This window comes from Physcomitrium patens, chromosome 4, assembly GCF_059467195.1.
Source record: "Physcomitrium patens ecotype Gransden chromosome 4, ASM5946719v1, whole genome shotgun sequence".
Classification (NCBI taxonomy): Eukaryota; Viridiplantae; Streptophyta; class Bryopsida; order Funariales; family Funariaceae; genus Physcomitrium; species Physcomitrium patens.
The window spans coordinates 2,079,067-2,094,548 of NC_143413.1; the positions used below are offsets into that span (position 1 = coordinate 2,079,067).

Genomic DNA, 15,482 nt, shown 5'->3' on the forward strand with positions numbered 1-15,482 from the left:
AAGTCAGATTGTTTCAAAGATCTTCCACCCTCTCCCGATCTTTCAACTGGCTATGGTTTCTTCGCTAGACCACCATGACATTTAGGTGCGCCAGGAATTTACTTTCAAAGTCTTTTACAGTCCTCTGATTCCGAATGACGGGCTGAGAACCAGGGATTTCGGTTCGTGATCTATCCGCCTTCGCCCACAATCGCAATCAGCACCATTTATGTCTGAACCAATTGCACAGATGCAACAACATGCTTCAGAAAATCCTCACAGGACCGAAGAAGCGGCTGAAGCTCTTGACAAGATGGTTAGATGTCATCTTTTGTGACCTGTAACGTGGCTTGGCTGTTGTTCAACGCCATGCATGCAGTCGAATCATCCAACACTTGGCAGCTGAAAATTTGTAGAATAATGTTGTGATTTTGAAGTTCACAAGAGCAACTGATTGGGCATTTAAAAAGAACTTGACTTTATTCAGAATTAAATCAAGTGTCAATTTTTTCCCATTAAACAAAAACATCTAAATGCATTAATTTTTGTTCTTACCAATTGAAGAATTTTATAAGCAAATCTTTCAGCCTAGTAAAAATAAGTAATACATCCATATTTATATTAAAATATTACACATATTATGTCAGTGTATATAGATATCAAGCTTTATTTCTATAGATTTGAAATTTTGATATGCATATAAATGCATCTAACATTGTAGTAGGTGTTTTGCTTATCTAAAACTCAAACTGAAAAGACATACCAATTTATAATCTTGTTTTGAATATAAATTTGTAAGTCTTTCTAAAACAATTTACATTACTGAAGATTTATTGAAAATGTTCTAACTTATTGGCATTTAGCAAGAAGTTTAAAAATAAGGTTATTTAAAGAACATTATTTCATTTATATATATATATATATATATATATATATATATACTATTTTCTTTCTACTTGCTTAGTTAACTAATCGTGATATTTTATTTTATATGATAAATTTAATTATTTGAATAAAATCCATTATATTACAAAATCCAAAATTTCTAACAACATAAACTGATTTATTTAAGACTAGATGTCCAATAAATAAGATAAAAAAAGTTGACACAAGTTTAGACTTAAATGATACAAATTTATTTTCAAAAGAGTAAAGTAAATTCTAAAACCCATAAAACTTAATACTACTCTTGTATAATTTAATTTCTAATTATGAATAAAATAATTTGTTGTATTAATATTTACTATCAAAATACTAAAATATATATTGAATACTTTAATGTTAAGTTTAATCAAAAATTTTAATTACCAATCAACACAAGGGAATTGCAAAAAAAAAAAAAAAGAAAGAAAAAAGTGTAGAATATATAATTTCCAAATAAAATAAAAAATGACTAAGTAGATTAATTAATAAAATTAATTTTGAAATTTTTACAAATTTTAATGTACATAATGAGGTCACATTTAGCCATTAAATACTATCAAAGAGAAGAAGAATAATAGTGCATTGTATTTATTTTCAAAAAAACATGAATTTCACCTATTTGTATCAGGAACCCCCACATTGCCAAGATACATACATATTTCACTCAATTTTATACAAACTTCTCAATTCATTACATTTTTTAACCTATGTCATAATTTGAGTTACAATGATTATGCCAAATATCAGAATATATTTATATCTAGGCTTAATTACAATCCCAATACTTTTACCCATTTACCCTATTACATCATATTCTAAGAAGCTTCTATCAGAACTTTTTATTAACTTTTTACATATTTTCTAAAACCTTATGCATACAAATAATTTATGTTTTTTTATAGAATCTACAATCATTTCAATAAATGCATCAGTTTTATTCAATAAGGATAACTATTATGCTATTGTATTAAAAAAATAAAGGTAAAACTAAAAATTATTTAGAATTTTAAACTTGTCTTCTTATTTCTGCTATATACATTAAAAATATACATATATAATTTTATTTCTTTTTTGTAGAATGCTCTAAATGTTTTTTTAGGTGTTCATAAAATAATAAATAAATAAACAAGTAGCATGAAGTTTCAAGAAAATTACTCTTATTTTTTTATATCAAATTTTACAAATATTTTTTTCTCAACGATATATCAAGTATTATAAATATGTCTTTAAATTTTATTTTCATATTGTTTTTTTAAATAATATTTTTCTAATCATATGTAATTAAATATTAGAAAGGTTAGAAAAATTATGTTTAACTTACATGTAATTTAAGGAAGTCATTTTTATTTTTATTTTTATAACGAATATATTTTAAGCACGAAATTATACCATAGAAAAATTATCATTCTGCCTTCAAACATATGAGGATCCATATAAGTCATGGATAGCTGCATTTAATCTTGAGAATAGATTGACAGTGACTTTCACATACTTGTAGATTAACAACATAGCGAGTGGGAATTCCTAGACCCATGCAAACTGTGTAAATGTAGGAATTCACTGATTCAAGCAACGGATTCGTCACGAGACGTGGGTCACGAGGAGGATGATGATGCAAAGGTGCGGCACAATCTCCTCCCCCTCGCGACGACGACGACGAGGGAGGATGCTTGTCATCTCCCCGCCTGCCAGCTTGCCTTGATCGTCGACCCCGAATGCGCTTGGAACCATGGCAGACACGATAATCACGAATAGAGAGAGAGAATCATGCTCGGAGGAGATAGCTGCGGAAGGAAGGAAAAAAACACACTAGACCAGCATCAATAACAACAACAACAATAACATCTCCCTTGAACATGGGACCGCCCGATCTCAAACCCGCCCTTTGGCTCTTCGACCTCGTCGTCAGACTACTGATTCCATGGGCTGTGAGGGAATCTAGTGCTCTGGGATGATCGTTCCCCATGTGCTCGCTCGTCTTCTAGTAGAAGAAGTCCCATCACCTGGCGTTTCTCAGATATGCAGAAACAGATCTCCCGGGATGATGGTGGTAGTGTTGATCATGCGAATAGCTTTCTGGTGTTTATAGCACGGAGCTTGGGAGTGAGCAGAGTCTCGATCTCGACATTCAGGCTTCGTCGTGAGATTCTTTTGTGGTTGGAGACCGGCAGAGACTGAACGATGGCTGCGCTTGACGCCACGAAGTCGCAAGCGCCCCCAGTGGCGACCGTAGGCACTGGGAAGGCAACGTCGACAGTGTGGACGACTATTAAACCATTTGTGAATGGTGGGTTGTCGGGAATGGGTGCGACGTGCGTGATCCAGCCCGTGGATATGATCAAGGTGCGTATTCAGCTGGGTCAGGGAAGTGCTTTGGTGGTGGCCAAGAATGTTATTGCGAATGAGGGGTTTGGCGGACTGTACAAGGGTTTGTCCGCTGGGTTGCTGCGGCAAGCTACCTACACAACTACGAGGCTAGGAACGTTCAGAGCGCTCACCAGCAAAGCCATTGCAGCCAATGACGGGAAGCCTTTGCCATTGTATCAGAAGGCCTTGTGCGGGTTGACAGCCGGTGCTGTTGGAGCCTCCGTGGGCTCACCTGCAGATCTTGCCCTAATCCGGATGCAGGCGGATGCTATCCTCCACGAAGCCCAGAAGCGGCACTACAAGAATGCCTTCCATGCCCTCACCCGGATCTCCAAGGACGAGGGTGTGTTGGCCCTGTGGAAGGGAGCTGGCCCCACTGTGGTGCGAGCCATGGCATTGAACATGGGTATGCTTGCCTCTTATGACCAGTCTGTGGAGTTCTTTAGGGACTCTTTGGGCTTCAGCGCAACGCCGACTCTCCTCAGCGCTAGTGCGGTGTCTGGGTTCTTCGCATCCGCATGCAGCTTGCCATTCGACTACGTGAAGACGCAAGTGCAGAAAATGCAGCCGGGGCCAGACGGGAAGTACCCATACACCGGGTCTGTGGACTGCGCGTTGAAGACACTGGCACAGGGAGGACCTTTGAAGTTCTACACCGGATTCGGAACGTACTGCGTGCGAATCGCTCCGCATGTTATGATGACCTGGATATTCATGAACGAAATCCAAAAGTTGCAAAAGAGGTCGGGGTGGTGATGACGATGACTTAACGATTTTACGGGCCTGGAAGCTGTTGCTGATATTTGATCAAAGTGAGGTGTAGATTTATGAGTGCAGGTTGATCGCGTTTCTGAGATGTGGTCGTAGTTCTGTGACATGCTCTCTAATTGCCTTCTCCTGCACATTTTGACATAGATGGTTGTTTCCTCCCAAAATTGGAACCTTGAGAAAGAGAAAATGTCTTCAGGGCGGCAGGACCATATTCTGCCTTGTGTGCATCAGAATTGAGTGATTCGGAAAGGATTAAAATGCCGTTCTGATCACTTCTTCTATGTGTGCACCTTGAATTGGGTTTTTTTGACAGCTTCTTTCTTAGAATTAGAGTGTTTCACTCGCAGCAATGACTACGATACATCAGACGTACCACGTTCTTTGGATGGTGTGTTACGAAATGTTCGGAGTTGAAAAGGTTATATAAATTTGGGTCTGTTGCGCAAAACAAGTGTGCTTATAATCAATGAAGGCAGAACGACTTCGTGTTGGAACCTATACAACTTGTTGAACGTAGTTAGTGGATAGCTGACAGCAGTTCCAGCTAGAAAAGACTACAGTAACTGTTGCAAACAATTTCGAGTGCTCAATTTCTCGGTGATTGAGCACAACCAATTATTATAAGAGATAAAAGTTCAAGCGTTCTTTGTTACATACATTTTATACATTAGTAATTAGTTATTAATACATGTTGTAAAATATTATTAATCATTCATGATTCTTCATACTATTAATCCTTTATTAGATAAGATTATTACTTCATAGCATTAAATTGTTTCGTCCCCAAAGACAACTCACAAGTTATTTTTAATCCATATTACGTGGACACAAACTCAATTATATTAAAAAAAACCCAGCCAAATGAACTTCCAATTTTTTTTGAATTGAAAGCATCGAGGGTAAAGAAACCATGAACCTGCTACTAACCCTTATGTTAATTCCAGTTGTATTTGTATATATTCAAAGATGAAGCCCATCTTCAAAGTTGCTACTGGGTTCCAGCACAAGAGAAAAGCCTACAAAAAATTAAACTATTCTTTCCTCCATTACCCTACTAATGGGTAACTAATAAGGTCTACTGCAAATCTGAATGCAATATGATTTACCTCTCAATGCCAAGCCACTTACAAAACCATGGATGGCATACCACTGATACTGCTATTGCTGTAATGTTGACTAAGAGAGCAACTTCAAAAACGATTGATGATCATTAAGTTTTTTAAGGAAACAAAGACTCAGTACACTTATTCACACATATCGCTCTATTTAGTTAGAGAACATTTTGAGATGCAACTACTACATTTACAATCAACTTTGCCCACAACCAAATCAGCCAGAAAATTTGACAAACTGAGGATTGATCAAGAGCATCAAACATGACCTCTATATCATATTTTAGCACCATGTAGTAAGAATACGGGAAAAACCATAACTTTTATACAGGAATACATTGGTAAGTGTGCTTTGTGCACAGTATGTGCTGTACGAGAGAATACTGATGTATCCCAACTCATGTCAGACACTACTCTCACACGGCTGATTGAAAATTGTCAATTGGAGCAGGCATTTATCTTACACTCGACAAGATGAATCAGTCTGAGTCCTCGTGAGCAGTCTTTTCTGGAAGACATATATGGTCTCCTGATGACATTGCATACACCCGTGGTCGTCAGAGCAGTTTCGAATTTACAATATGGCAAGAATTTCCCATTAATCAATGAAATATAAAGGGCAGGGTACTTAATGCATTGAGTATGTGAGCTCAGACCACAAACAAGTCAAGGAAGCTGTGGACAGTATAAAGTACCTTCATGAATAAAATTGGGGTCGTCGATTCCATTGGCGGCCTGAATAGCCTCAATACTCACGCCATAATGTTTCGAGATTGAGTACAAAGTGTCACCCTGTGGTCAATATCAATGTCCACGTTCCACTGAAGATCAAGAAGGAGTCGCATGGATGATGCAACTTTTAGAAAGGTCTAAGACGTTGAGAAAAGCAATTCACATTGATACGACTTTAAATAATGTTGTACGTGAACTAAAGCATTTCTAACCAATAACAAAGTTTTGAGTCGATTGTCCAGTTTTCAATCAATTCTAGTTAAACAGTTTACCTTCTTAATCTGATAAGTCCGTGGAATCCAGATCTCCTGTCCAACGCTTAAGTTGTGAGGATCTTCAATGCCATTGGCCTACAAAGGTTAAAGAGTATATTAGAAACCAACACTTCTGATCAGCTCTCTGCAAACACTTCATGGACCACACCCTTTGTAGAGCATTCACTCTACTCCACTGCCACATGATCATTGTAATAAAATGAGCTTTATGTTCCCAAGAAATCTTAAATAGAACCCTTTCTGCAGATCGTTACAAATACACGTCTAGACTTGACTGTGAAATGTACTTCTGTACGCTCTAAGAGGTTTACATTCAACATATACACCTGCTCGGTAAAGCGGAAAGCCAAAGGCATGTAGCAATCAGAATTTCCTACATTAAGAGCTTCAAGAAAATGTGTCCACAAAGGAAAGTTAAAATAACAAGAAAATATGTAGTCAATTCATTGCTGTTCTGATCAGCACCTCCATAAGAAGCTCAAGAGAACATTCGTGTCTTTCAGAGATAGCGTACAATGTATCGCCTTTCTCAACCGTGTACAAGAGGTCGCCTTTAGGCTGCTCACAAACAATCCCACACCCTAAGTCGGTCAGTCCAGTTCGGAGCTTTTATAACATTAAAAATACGTTTCAGTGTCAAAATTGCATTTGTTCATTCTAATATCACTATCACTATATCATCATATACTCAATACGCCCACATATTGTGACACCTCTTTAAGTGGGTAGGAAGGTGACGAAAAAGAAAAAAGAAAAGAAAAGAAAGAACCCCGAAATCAGATACCAGGCTCTTCTCCTTCTGTAGTCTCTTGTGGTCCTGAAATAGGCCGTCCTTGAAATTCTGGAAAAATCTGAAGGGGTTGGGTCTGCCACCATACCAAGCCACTCAGCACTAAGTAACCTAACAAACGATTGCATGAATTTCAAGAAGCAAATAAATAATAAGCAAGATGCTTAAAAGAAACGCACAATTTGTAGAAACTGTGTTCCTTAAATGGCATTTGGTCATTTACCATGTAGGAGGATCACAGAACCGTTCATGCAATAAGAAACTGCTGAAAACTTACCCGCCATTACCACCACGTTCATTCTGCCTCTCAGGTTCTCGACCTTCAGCCATTTCTCGAGCCTCCTTTGGATTCAGCGGTAACCTCGAGCTCCGCACGACCGTTCTATACGACCTCTGCTTCAATGCATGTCATGTGTCACCAAGTAAAGACCAATGAACAGAAGACAAGATAAACTCAAAAGTGCGAGTTCAACAAATTCAAACCCAAACCCTTACAGAGTCTATCAACTTTCTGAACATAGTCGAAGCAATCGCAGCAAATTCTAATAAACATCACTACAAGGAGAAGAAGGAACAAAAAAATAAAAAGGGGTAGAGAAATTACTGGGCGGGAAACAAAGGGGCTTGCAGCTTGTCGCCGCAGCTGTGTAGAATCACAAAACGGAGCAGGCAGAGCAATTCCTCTGATCACAGAAGTACTTGCCAGAGAATTTAACGCCATCGGCACCTCCTTCAGCTACTTAAAAGATTGTCTATCACTACCTAATTGTTGATTTTGGAACAACAACAACAACAACAAAGCTTCGTAATCCAAAACTCACGTAAGGACTTGGCAGCTTGCCCATCAGAATCGCCCTCGTGAATAGTTCAAGCCTTATGCCACCCGCCAAGTGGTGAATAAACAACACGACACATGTCGTAAATCCACTTGTTCGAGGAATATCCTTCGACAAGCCCCAAAGCCGTAATTTCATCCAAGCCGGTCGTCAATATCACTATCGAATGTAAGCCCCTGGTACATATTCGATCACCCTTAAAGTAGACTAGATTTTCAAAGTATTTTTAAAGATCTGATTTTTTTATTTTGGCAGTTTTGGTGGAGTGCTACACCCCTACTGTTCTTCACGTTCTTGCGCACTCGGCCAATTCTGCTCGCGAAGTCAATGCTACCCTGAAATTTCGAAACAGGGCTCGCGAAGTCAGCACTGCCTCACTGCATTGTGGAAAGAGAGCTCGGAGATTAACTCATTGCTGACAATTTTGGTGATTCTGCCACTTGAATAGGTTTAGGGTTACCGTTGTGGATTCAGCAACGAAATTTTGCAATTTACAGAGGTTAGTTATGGTCTAGGACTTTTCTTTGCTTGTAAACGTTGTTCAAACTCAAGATCTGTACGTCGGAGGAACCGAATGCGGGGAAATGCCACATTTGGAGATTTCTTCTGCTTGTGTGCTCTAAATTTGTGACGGCATTTCTTTTTCATTATCCTTTTTCTGCAATGCCGATCAAAAATACAATGGTGTTAGATGCTTTTTTCTTTTCCTTTTTTCTTTGCTTGTGGTGGGGGGAAAGCAAGGTCAAGAATGGCTGTTACGATATCAGCAACTGTATTGATTGAGAGGATTTGTGAGGTTTGGGACTGTTGTCAAGCACTTGGGACGTAGCGAAATCCATGTTGTCTCACTTCCTCTTTCCCTTTACTTGTGACTGACAGCTCGAGCCCTCATGCTGAGCTTTTCTGCTCGTAAGGGTTGGTTTCCAATCTATATCTTTCAGCAGCCAGTCCGCAAACTTGTGGGCGGTGTTTGGCAAGGAGCTTCGCTGTCGTGTCTATCGCTTAAATCAGGGCCTGATATATTTCTGGCGTGTCGAAAATCCAGGACGTTATTCCAGCTTGGAAATTTGGGCCAACCTTCAAGAATTCTCTGTTCTGTAGTCGGTGAGACCTCCTTAGTGTAACCTAAAGTGATTTGATGCGCTACAGTGTAGCTGCGATGTAGGCACTTTGATTAATTAGTTTCTGGTATTCGTTGTTTTGGTAAGCTTTCCTTTTAAGTTTAAATTTCTTCACCTATTGGTCCCTAGAATTCTTAGTAATATCTGCCTTGAGTTATATTATATTACGGTGCGACTCGACTAGCATGATTTGACATTGAGTGTGCAAATGACAAGATTCGCTCAAAGGAAGGACCAGAATGGCTCACAACGGTGCGCCCCATGTAACATCAGATCAGGTAGAGTACCATATTATTCACTGACAGGTTGAAATAGGTTATCGACGTCATCTAGATGCCAGAATCTGGACTGCAAATTACTACTGTATGTTCATTTAGGAGCAAGTTTACTAGATTTACCCTGGTTTTTCAAGTTCTGGCTTCTTGTATCTTCCGTTCCATAGGAATGTGATTTTTGGAACTAAAAATTTATTGAATGAACTTGCAGGCTGAGAAGACTTTTTACTTTGGGAAGTTCAGAATCGACCCAACAGAGGTGTTTTTAGTCACACAACACTCGTACGCCTTTGTGAACCTCAAGCCTGTTGTTCCTGGTACGCAGCTAATGATATCACTATACCTTATTTACTCTTTGTGGAGTTAGTTTGTTACCCTTCTGATATTTGGCCTTTTCAAGGGAGGCAATGTGATTATATCGCCGTAAGAACCAGCTTTGTCCTTATTGGGTTTTGTTCAACACGCTTAACAGGTAATATCAGTGATGAATGGTCTATTATCGAATTGCTTGTGTAAACTCATTCTTGTGTCTAAAGCAACTTTGTTGGGGTGCAATGCTCGTGCAGGTCATATCCTTTTCACTGGAATAGGTTGATGTTTATTGATAAATCAGGACCATTCTGAAGCATTTTGAACGAGATAATGAGGTAGATTTCGTAAATTACATGGTCTCCAATCTGGCCAGGTCCAGTTTCTGAACTGCTACCACCAGTTTTCACGAGCATTTCTTGTACATATTCTTAATCTAGTGACTCGGGCTGTATGTGATATAAGCACTTCAAGAACTACCTTATACATTGCCAGGTAGACACGCAGAACACAACCATTAACGACCAATCGTAAGGATAACAATCAGCTTTCATCTTCGTCTAACAGAACTTTAAGCATGTGTGTACCTTGACGCGTCATTACATGTGTTGGTCAGTCCGAAGAGAGTAGTTCACAGATTTCTAGATCTGACTCCTGAAGAAACCTCTGACTTGTGGCTCACCGCTCAGCGAGTTGGTCAGAAGATTGAGCCTTTCTTTGAAGCATCATCTTTGACATTCGCTATCCAGGTACGCTGATTATTACCAAAAACTTCTTTTAGTATGCAATTCTGAGCCAATCGCATTGCATTTTTATTCGAACTCTGTTGGTTCCGCAGTGTCCAATTCAGCTATATTCGGTTTCAGCTAATCTTGTTGCTGTTGGTCGTGAAGCCTTTGTTTTTACAATGTTCAAGCATCTAATGACCTTCTGCGACTTCTCTCAAGTTGGAGTTTTGAAAAACATTCACCATTTCACGTGTATTTTGATTCCAGGATGGTGCACAGGCTGGACAAACTGTATCGCATGTACATGTTCACATTCTTCCTAGAAGGGTTGGAGACTTTGAGAACAACGATGAGGTGTATGATGTGGTAAGATTCAGACTATATTTCGCCTTTCATCTGCTCCTCTTCTAAAATCAGACTTCAGTATTTATTTCGTACAGCTGGGCCCCTCATTGTTTTGTGTACCCACTAGAGCTACTGAGGATGAGATCAGGTTAATACGGATGCAGCTCCAATCGTGAACTTAAGACTAAACAGTAGTTTTCGACTAGTATGGAAACTAGCAAAATTCCAGTTTGACCCGTCGTCTGCATTCGGTCCACTCATCCTGATCATGTTGGTGTAAACATCATAGCTTGATGAAAAGGAGAAGCAGCTCGCAGAGAAGTTAGATTTGGATAAGGAGCGCAAGGATCGAACCTTTGAGGAAATGGCAGCTGAAGCTGCTGAGTTGCGAGCCCTTTTCTAGATCTTCTCTGTTTCTTAGGTAATAAGTATTTCAATATCATTCTTACATTGGACTTTGCATTGCACCATGTTCTTTTACATTATTTTCATATTCAATGTTTTTTAGGTTTGACCTCTAACATATGGTAGTAAAACGTGCGTCATTTCAATCGTTTCCTTCGGGAAGAGAGCTGAAGGTGCCGAGCAGATGTGCGAAGGCGTTTAGTGTGACTATCTGCAGCTTGGTGCTGTTGGTTGATTCTTCCTTTTAGCAGAGCTTACGATACCTCATGTGTTAGTAATGTGGATTTTGTGGTTTTCTGCTTCAGCGTTTGTTTGAACCTTGCAGGTATGAAGTTGAGCAACTTACCTGGTTGGAAAGTTCATGGAGCATATTCTTGAAACTTGTAGCTGACAAGTTCTTCATTCTTTTTTCGACACATTTCATAGTTTTTGGAAGTTATCAAAATATTCACAATGCAGCATTGAGAGTAGTTGACGTGACTCAAGCTAGTTCCCACTTGCCGTGCTGAATTCCATCTAAGACATCTATTCTGTCTTGACTATGATATAATTCTTGGTGAGCTTTTGCAGATTGGGTTATTAAATTACTTTGGTAGCATTTGTTCTGCAAATCTTAGCGGTCGTTTAAGTGGATGCAACGAAGTGAAACTGCATTGATTTTGACCATTGCAGAAGTGGTACAGCCAAACATGTGTGTCTTTTAGTTTTTTGTTCTTGTAGTTGCCTGTCAGTGTGCAATGAATATATATTTGTGGTGACAAAATATGATTGGTTGTAGGAATTAGCATTTGCACAAGTTCAGGTAGGAGAGGTACTAGGTATTGTATCTGATTTCTGTTTTATTTTAATTTTTAACTTTCCTACGCGATAGTTTTAGATTAAATTTGGAAATAACCCTCTGAAACCCGACATGACATCTCTGAAATAGTCACTTTGTATACCTACCTAAAACTATGTTGTCAAGATTTGTTTAATATTGATAAAAATATATTGATTACGAAAATAACCATTATGGAAAACGTAAATACAATCTACTAGACTGATATCATGAATGTATGGTTTCTATTCTAAACCTTACAGTTACTCATGTAGGAAATGAAAATATTTTTTTAAATTCGATTTGCCTGTTGCAGATATTTTAAGTAAAAAGTGATGTCAAAGAAAATAAAGTTTTTCACGGAATAGTTAGTGTAATCTGTTCAATGACTTCATAAACACTTGGTTACGGTTTTTTTTTAAATAAAACATCTGACTGAAACCACCACATCCAAAACATTTGAGAATATAAATACAGAAAATTCATCAACAGTTGCAAAATAAACATTATCAATTTTCAGAAGTTGTAACACACTAATCTTTATTTTTAACTTTTTTATGAATAAAAAGTTGAAGATAATGTTATAAGAAAAAATGGTGGAATATTTACAAAACCTTGAATATTTTTGGTATATAAACAAAGTAGATAAAACTAACTCATGAAAAGTCAAAAAAGAAAGTAAATTAATTTGATGTTTTTTTGAATTAATTGACTCTCACAATGGGGGGTTTTTTTCTACTTCACGTTAGCCTTTTGCTTCTTTCCCTCTCTCTTTTTCTTTTCAAAGAGAGCCGGAGGTGACTCTCATTTAACTCCAAACTCATCTTTATATTTTAACAATTGTCTCTTTGTACATTCAACATCAAATAGTTAACATTCTACTTATGTATGGGTATTTCATAATTGCAAGTACTTCCACAGTCATAAATATAAATGAAATGTTTTTTTTACATCGAGCAAAAACCTAGCAAACAACTTTTTTCAATAAATTTTTAATGCAAGTGCTAAGCTTAGCTTCTTTTATTTAATTTTTTTTCTTCAGAAAAATAAATATATAGAATACTAAAAATACTAATCCTACTAATAATAATCATAATAATAATAATAATAACATTCTCCAGGCTCACAGACATGTATTGAATATTTTTGACTGCGGTTAAAACACAACCATCTACTTTTACTTTTGCGTTTGTTCCCCAGGTTCCCAATGGTCTCCAGACGGCGTCCCAGACGAGGCGAGGATATTACGTAGGTGCCAAACCCTAAAATAAACCCCTTTCTTCTTCATCATCATCTTCTTCCCTCTCAGTCGCTGTTGATGTTGCAGAAGCTCTCTTAGCAAGGAGAGAGAGGTTGTGTGTCCCGCACACCCCCAGTCTCCCTTTTCTCTCGATCTCTCTCTCTCTCTCTCTCTCTCGCTTATCTTGCACCATGCAGAACGAGGAGGGTGACAATGTGGATCTCTACATCCCCAGGAAGTGGTGCGTATAAGACCATCTTCTCTCATTATCTTTCTTTTGTTGGAAATATCCTGCTCCATCATTTCCTCCGATGGACTAAACCCTAGATTTCATTTCATCCTTGATGCGTATGGGTATCGTTGTTTATCATCGTTCCGTTCATAGTCAGTCGGCCGCTTTGCTTTAGCAGTTTTTAGTTTTGGGATTCTGCGGGTGGCGTCTATCTGGTTTTGTTGTAATTACTCCTTGTTGTCGGTTTCTTATCGTGAGGAAAAAATCTTACCTGGTTTTTTCTTCCGTTTGCATTTCCTATTGCAGTTCTTCCACCAACAGGTTGATCACTTCGAAGGATGTTGCTTCAGTTCAGTTGAATGTGGGCCATGTCGACGAGAACGGTGTTTACACCGGGCAGTTTACCACCTTCGCCTTGTGCGGGTTTGTTCGTGCTCAGGTTCGTAGATATGATGGGCTTATTTTATTTAGTTATCAATTGTTGTTCTATCCGTCATTCTTTGTCAGAAAGACAGGGCGGAGTGTTGGTGTTTGTGGATGGTAGAAGGTCGGAAGAGTGTCTAGAGTAGCATCATGTTATGGAGTGGTTCTCCTGGAGAGAGTATGTACTTGATCACGATGTAATGCAATTGTTTGTGAGGGTATCGGCCCTTTAGTTGGTATGAGGTGGGGTTCTAGGTTACGCGCCTCTTTTCTGAATTGTATCTGCTTCGGTGTTGCTACCACAGTAGACCATGCGAAAGATTAATTTGATATGAGTTTTCTCATGCAGGGAGATGCCGACAGTGCATTTGACCGGTTGTGGGCAAAGAAGAAGGCCGAGCTTGGGCAGTAGATGGAAACATATTTCTTCTGATGCTGTTAGAGTTTTATGGATAACGTCTCATAGTTTTCCTTTATCGGGGTGAGCTGTTTTCTATGTTGAGATTTTAATTCCGAGAAAGATTTTATATATATTCCGGTATATGATTCACTGTGTATGCCTTCTTTTGATTGTATTCTACTGCAGTAAGTTGAAAACCAACCTGCAGAGCATTACTTGATATACCTACACATGTAAGTGTTGCACCTGCGGGGTCAAAGTCTGACTCAATGCTGCCTCTCCTTTTGCCTTCGAAGTGTACCCAGAAACCACCTGAATTTGTTAATAGTTAGACCTGTAGCCATCTTTGTCTATATTTTAGAGACATCCTTCGAATCCGAGTCTACATTGCTAACCTTTTAGACAGTAGCGGGGACCATACAAGCAAGCAGTCGTACTTTCTGTGATATTGATAAATGTGCCGAGGAGGTTTTTGTTGCAGCGTTAGTATCACGGTGTAACGCGTATAGCGCTCTTATTTTCTAGATGAGTTGTACTGTGCTACACAGCCGGGTTTACAGATTGAAGGAGTTCAATACCGTTCATGCAGCTCCCTCAAAGTAGTTTCGAACTGTGCTTGCGGATTATTGGTATGTGTTGGCCTCGTTGCCGATAACAAATTCCTCGGGTTTGCTAGGCTTCGGCATGTCGCAGTAAAGCTCTAACGAACTCATCTAGATATACGTTAATCTGCCAAAGTATTCACGAATGGGAAGGTGTACTTAACAGGTTGTTAATGGCCTAGGTTATAACAAAGTTTAAGAAGTTTCTCCATGGTGCCTTGATAAGTATCCCACAGTGTATTAAGATGTGAATCTATATTTCCGAGTTTAGAAGTTTTTTCTAAAGTTGATGGTTCACAACTAATTCATTATTAATTGTTATTAGAGAAAGGTGTATTGTTTTCATTGAAGTTGAAAAGAAAAAATCATATTTATTTGGTGTAATAGAGTTCTAATTAGCAAGTTATGTGGATGGCTCCATTAGTATTAAAGAAAAGAACCATTGTCGTTGTTGAGATCATTAAATGTAGCTGGCGCTCTCTATAATATTTACTATAGATTACAGTACATACCATAGCTACAGTATTTAGAGTCTAGTGGAGAAGTATTGTTTATTCTCTCCCTTTTTCTCTTTTTATATATGAGATACAGTCAGATCAATAGAATTTTATGTGTGAAGCTCTTTCTTTCTTTAGAAATCCTCTTGTGTGTATGACTTATTATTACTCTTGTGTGTGTATTACTTACTATTACTCTTGTGTCTTTCTAAACATTCTCAACACGTTATTAGCACGACTTTCTTCTACACACTATCATAATTTTTTTTTGCTCTAGTCTTGACTTTTCTTGCTGCTCTTGC

The 15,482-nt window shown here is 38.3% G+C and overlaps 4 protein-coding genes across 9 annotated transcripts; 3 read left to right on the forward strand and 1 right to left on the reverse strand.

Moving 5' to 3' along the window:
- The first annotated feature begins 2,760 nt into the window (after window positions 1-2,760).
- Window positions 2,761-4,508, forward strand: LOC112281356 (mitochondrial dicarboxylate/tricarboxylate transporter DTC). The gene has a single exon (XM_024517768.3). The coding sequence runs from the start codon at window positions 3,085-3,087 to the stop codon at window positions 4,024-4,026; it is 942 nt and encodes a 313-aa protein (XP_024373536.1). The 5' UTR covers window positions 2,761-3,084; the 3' UTR covers window positions 4,027-4,508.
- A 939-nt stretch (window positions 4,509-5,447) lies between these two features.
- Window positions 5,448-7,735, reverse strand: LOC112281358 (uncharacterized). Of its 2 annotated transcripts, none has more exons than XM_024517776.3 (7): window positions 7,555-7,735; window positions 7,228-7,343; window positions 6,945-7,026; window positions 6,626-6,718; window positions 6,158-6,235; window positions 5,849-5,945; window positions 5,448-5,682 (listed from the first exon to the last, which is right to left on the reverse strand). In XM_024517776.3, exons 1-7 carry the CDS (start codon window positions 7,669-7,671, stop codon window positions 5,633-5,635), a joined length of 633 nt encoding a protein of 210 aa, XP_024373544.1. In that variant the 5' UTR covers window positions 7,672-7,735; the 3' UTR covers window positions 5,448-5,632. The 2 variants fall into 2 exon arrangements, with proteins under 2 accessions (XP_024373544.1, XP_024373543.1); XM_024517775.3 differs by having other exon boundaries at window positions 7,228-7,346.
- A 318-nt stretch (window positions 7,736-8,053) lies between these two features.
- LOC112281357 (bifunctional bis(5'-adenosyl)-triphosphatase/adenylylsulfatase FHIT) lies at window positions 8,054-11,732 on the forward strand. Of its 5 annotated transcripts, none has more exons than XM_024517769.3 (8): window positions 8,054-8,285; window positions 8,666-8,890; window positions 9,124-9,185; window positions 9,394-9,501; window positions 10,094-10,240; window positions 10,487-10,585; window positions 10,854-10,985; window positions 11,275-11,732. In XM_024517769.3, the coding sequence occupies exons 2-7, from the start codon at window positions 8,677-8,679 to the stop codon at window positions 10,965-10,967; spliced, it is 744 nt and encodes a 247-aa protein (XP_024373537.1). In that variant the 5' UTR covers window positions 8,054-8,285; window positions 8,666-8,676; the 3' UTR covers window positions 10,968-10,985; window positions 11,275-11,732. The 5 variants fall into 5 exon arrangements, with proteins under 5 accessions (XP_024373537.1, XP_024373538.1, XP_073389450.1 ...); XM_024517770.3 differs by having other exon boundaries at window positions 11,295-11,657; XM_073533349.2 differs by having other exon boundaries at window positions 8,095-8,285; window positions 9,136-9,185; window positions 11,295-11,657.
- Window positions 11,733-13,074: 1,342 nt separating this feature from the next.
- Window positions 13,075-14,222, forward strand: LOC112281029 (small ribosomal subunit protein eS21y). The gene is made up of 3 exons (XM_024517158.3): window positions 13,075-13,267; window positions 13,565-13,697; window positions 14,031-14,222. Exons 1-3 carry the CDS (start codon window positions 13,218-13,220, stop codon window positions 14,091-14,093), a joined length of 246 nt encoding a protein of 81 aa, XP_024372926.1. The 5' UTR covers window positions 13,075-13,217; the 3' UTR covers window positions 14,094-14,222.
- Window positions 14,223-15,482: the final 1,260 nt, after the last annotated feature.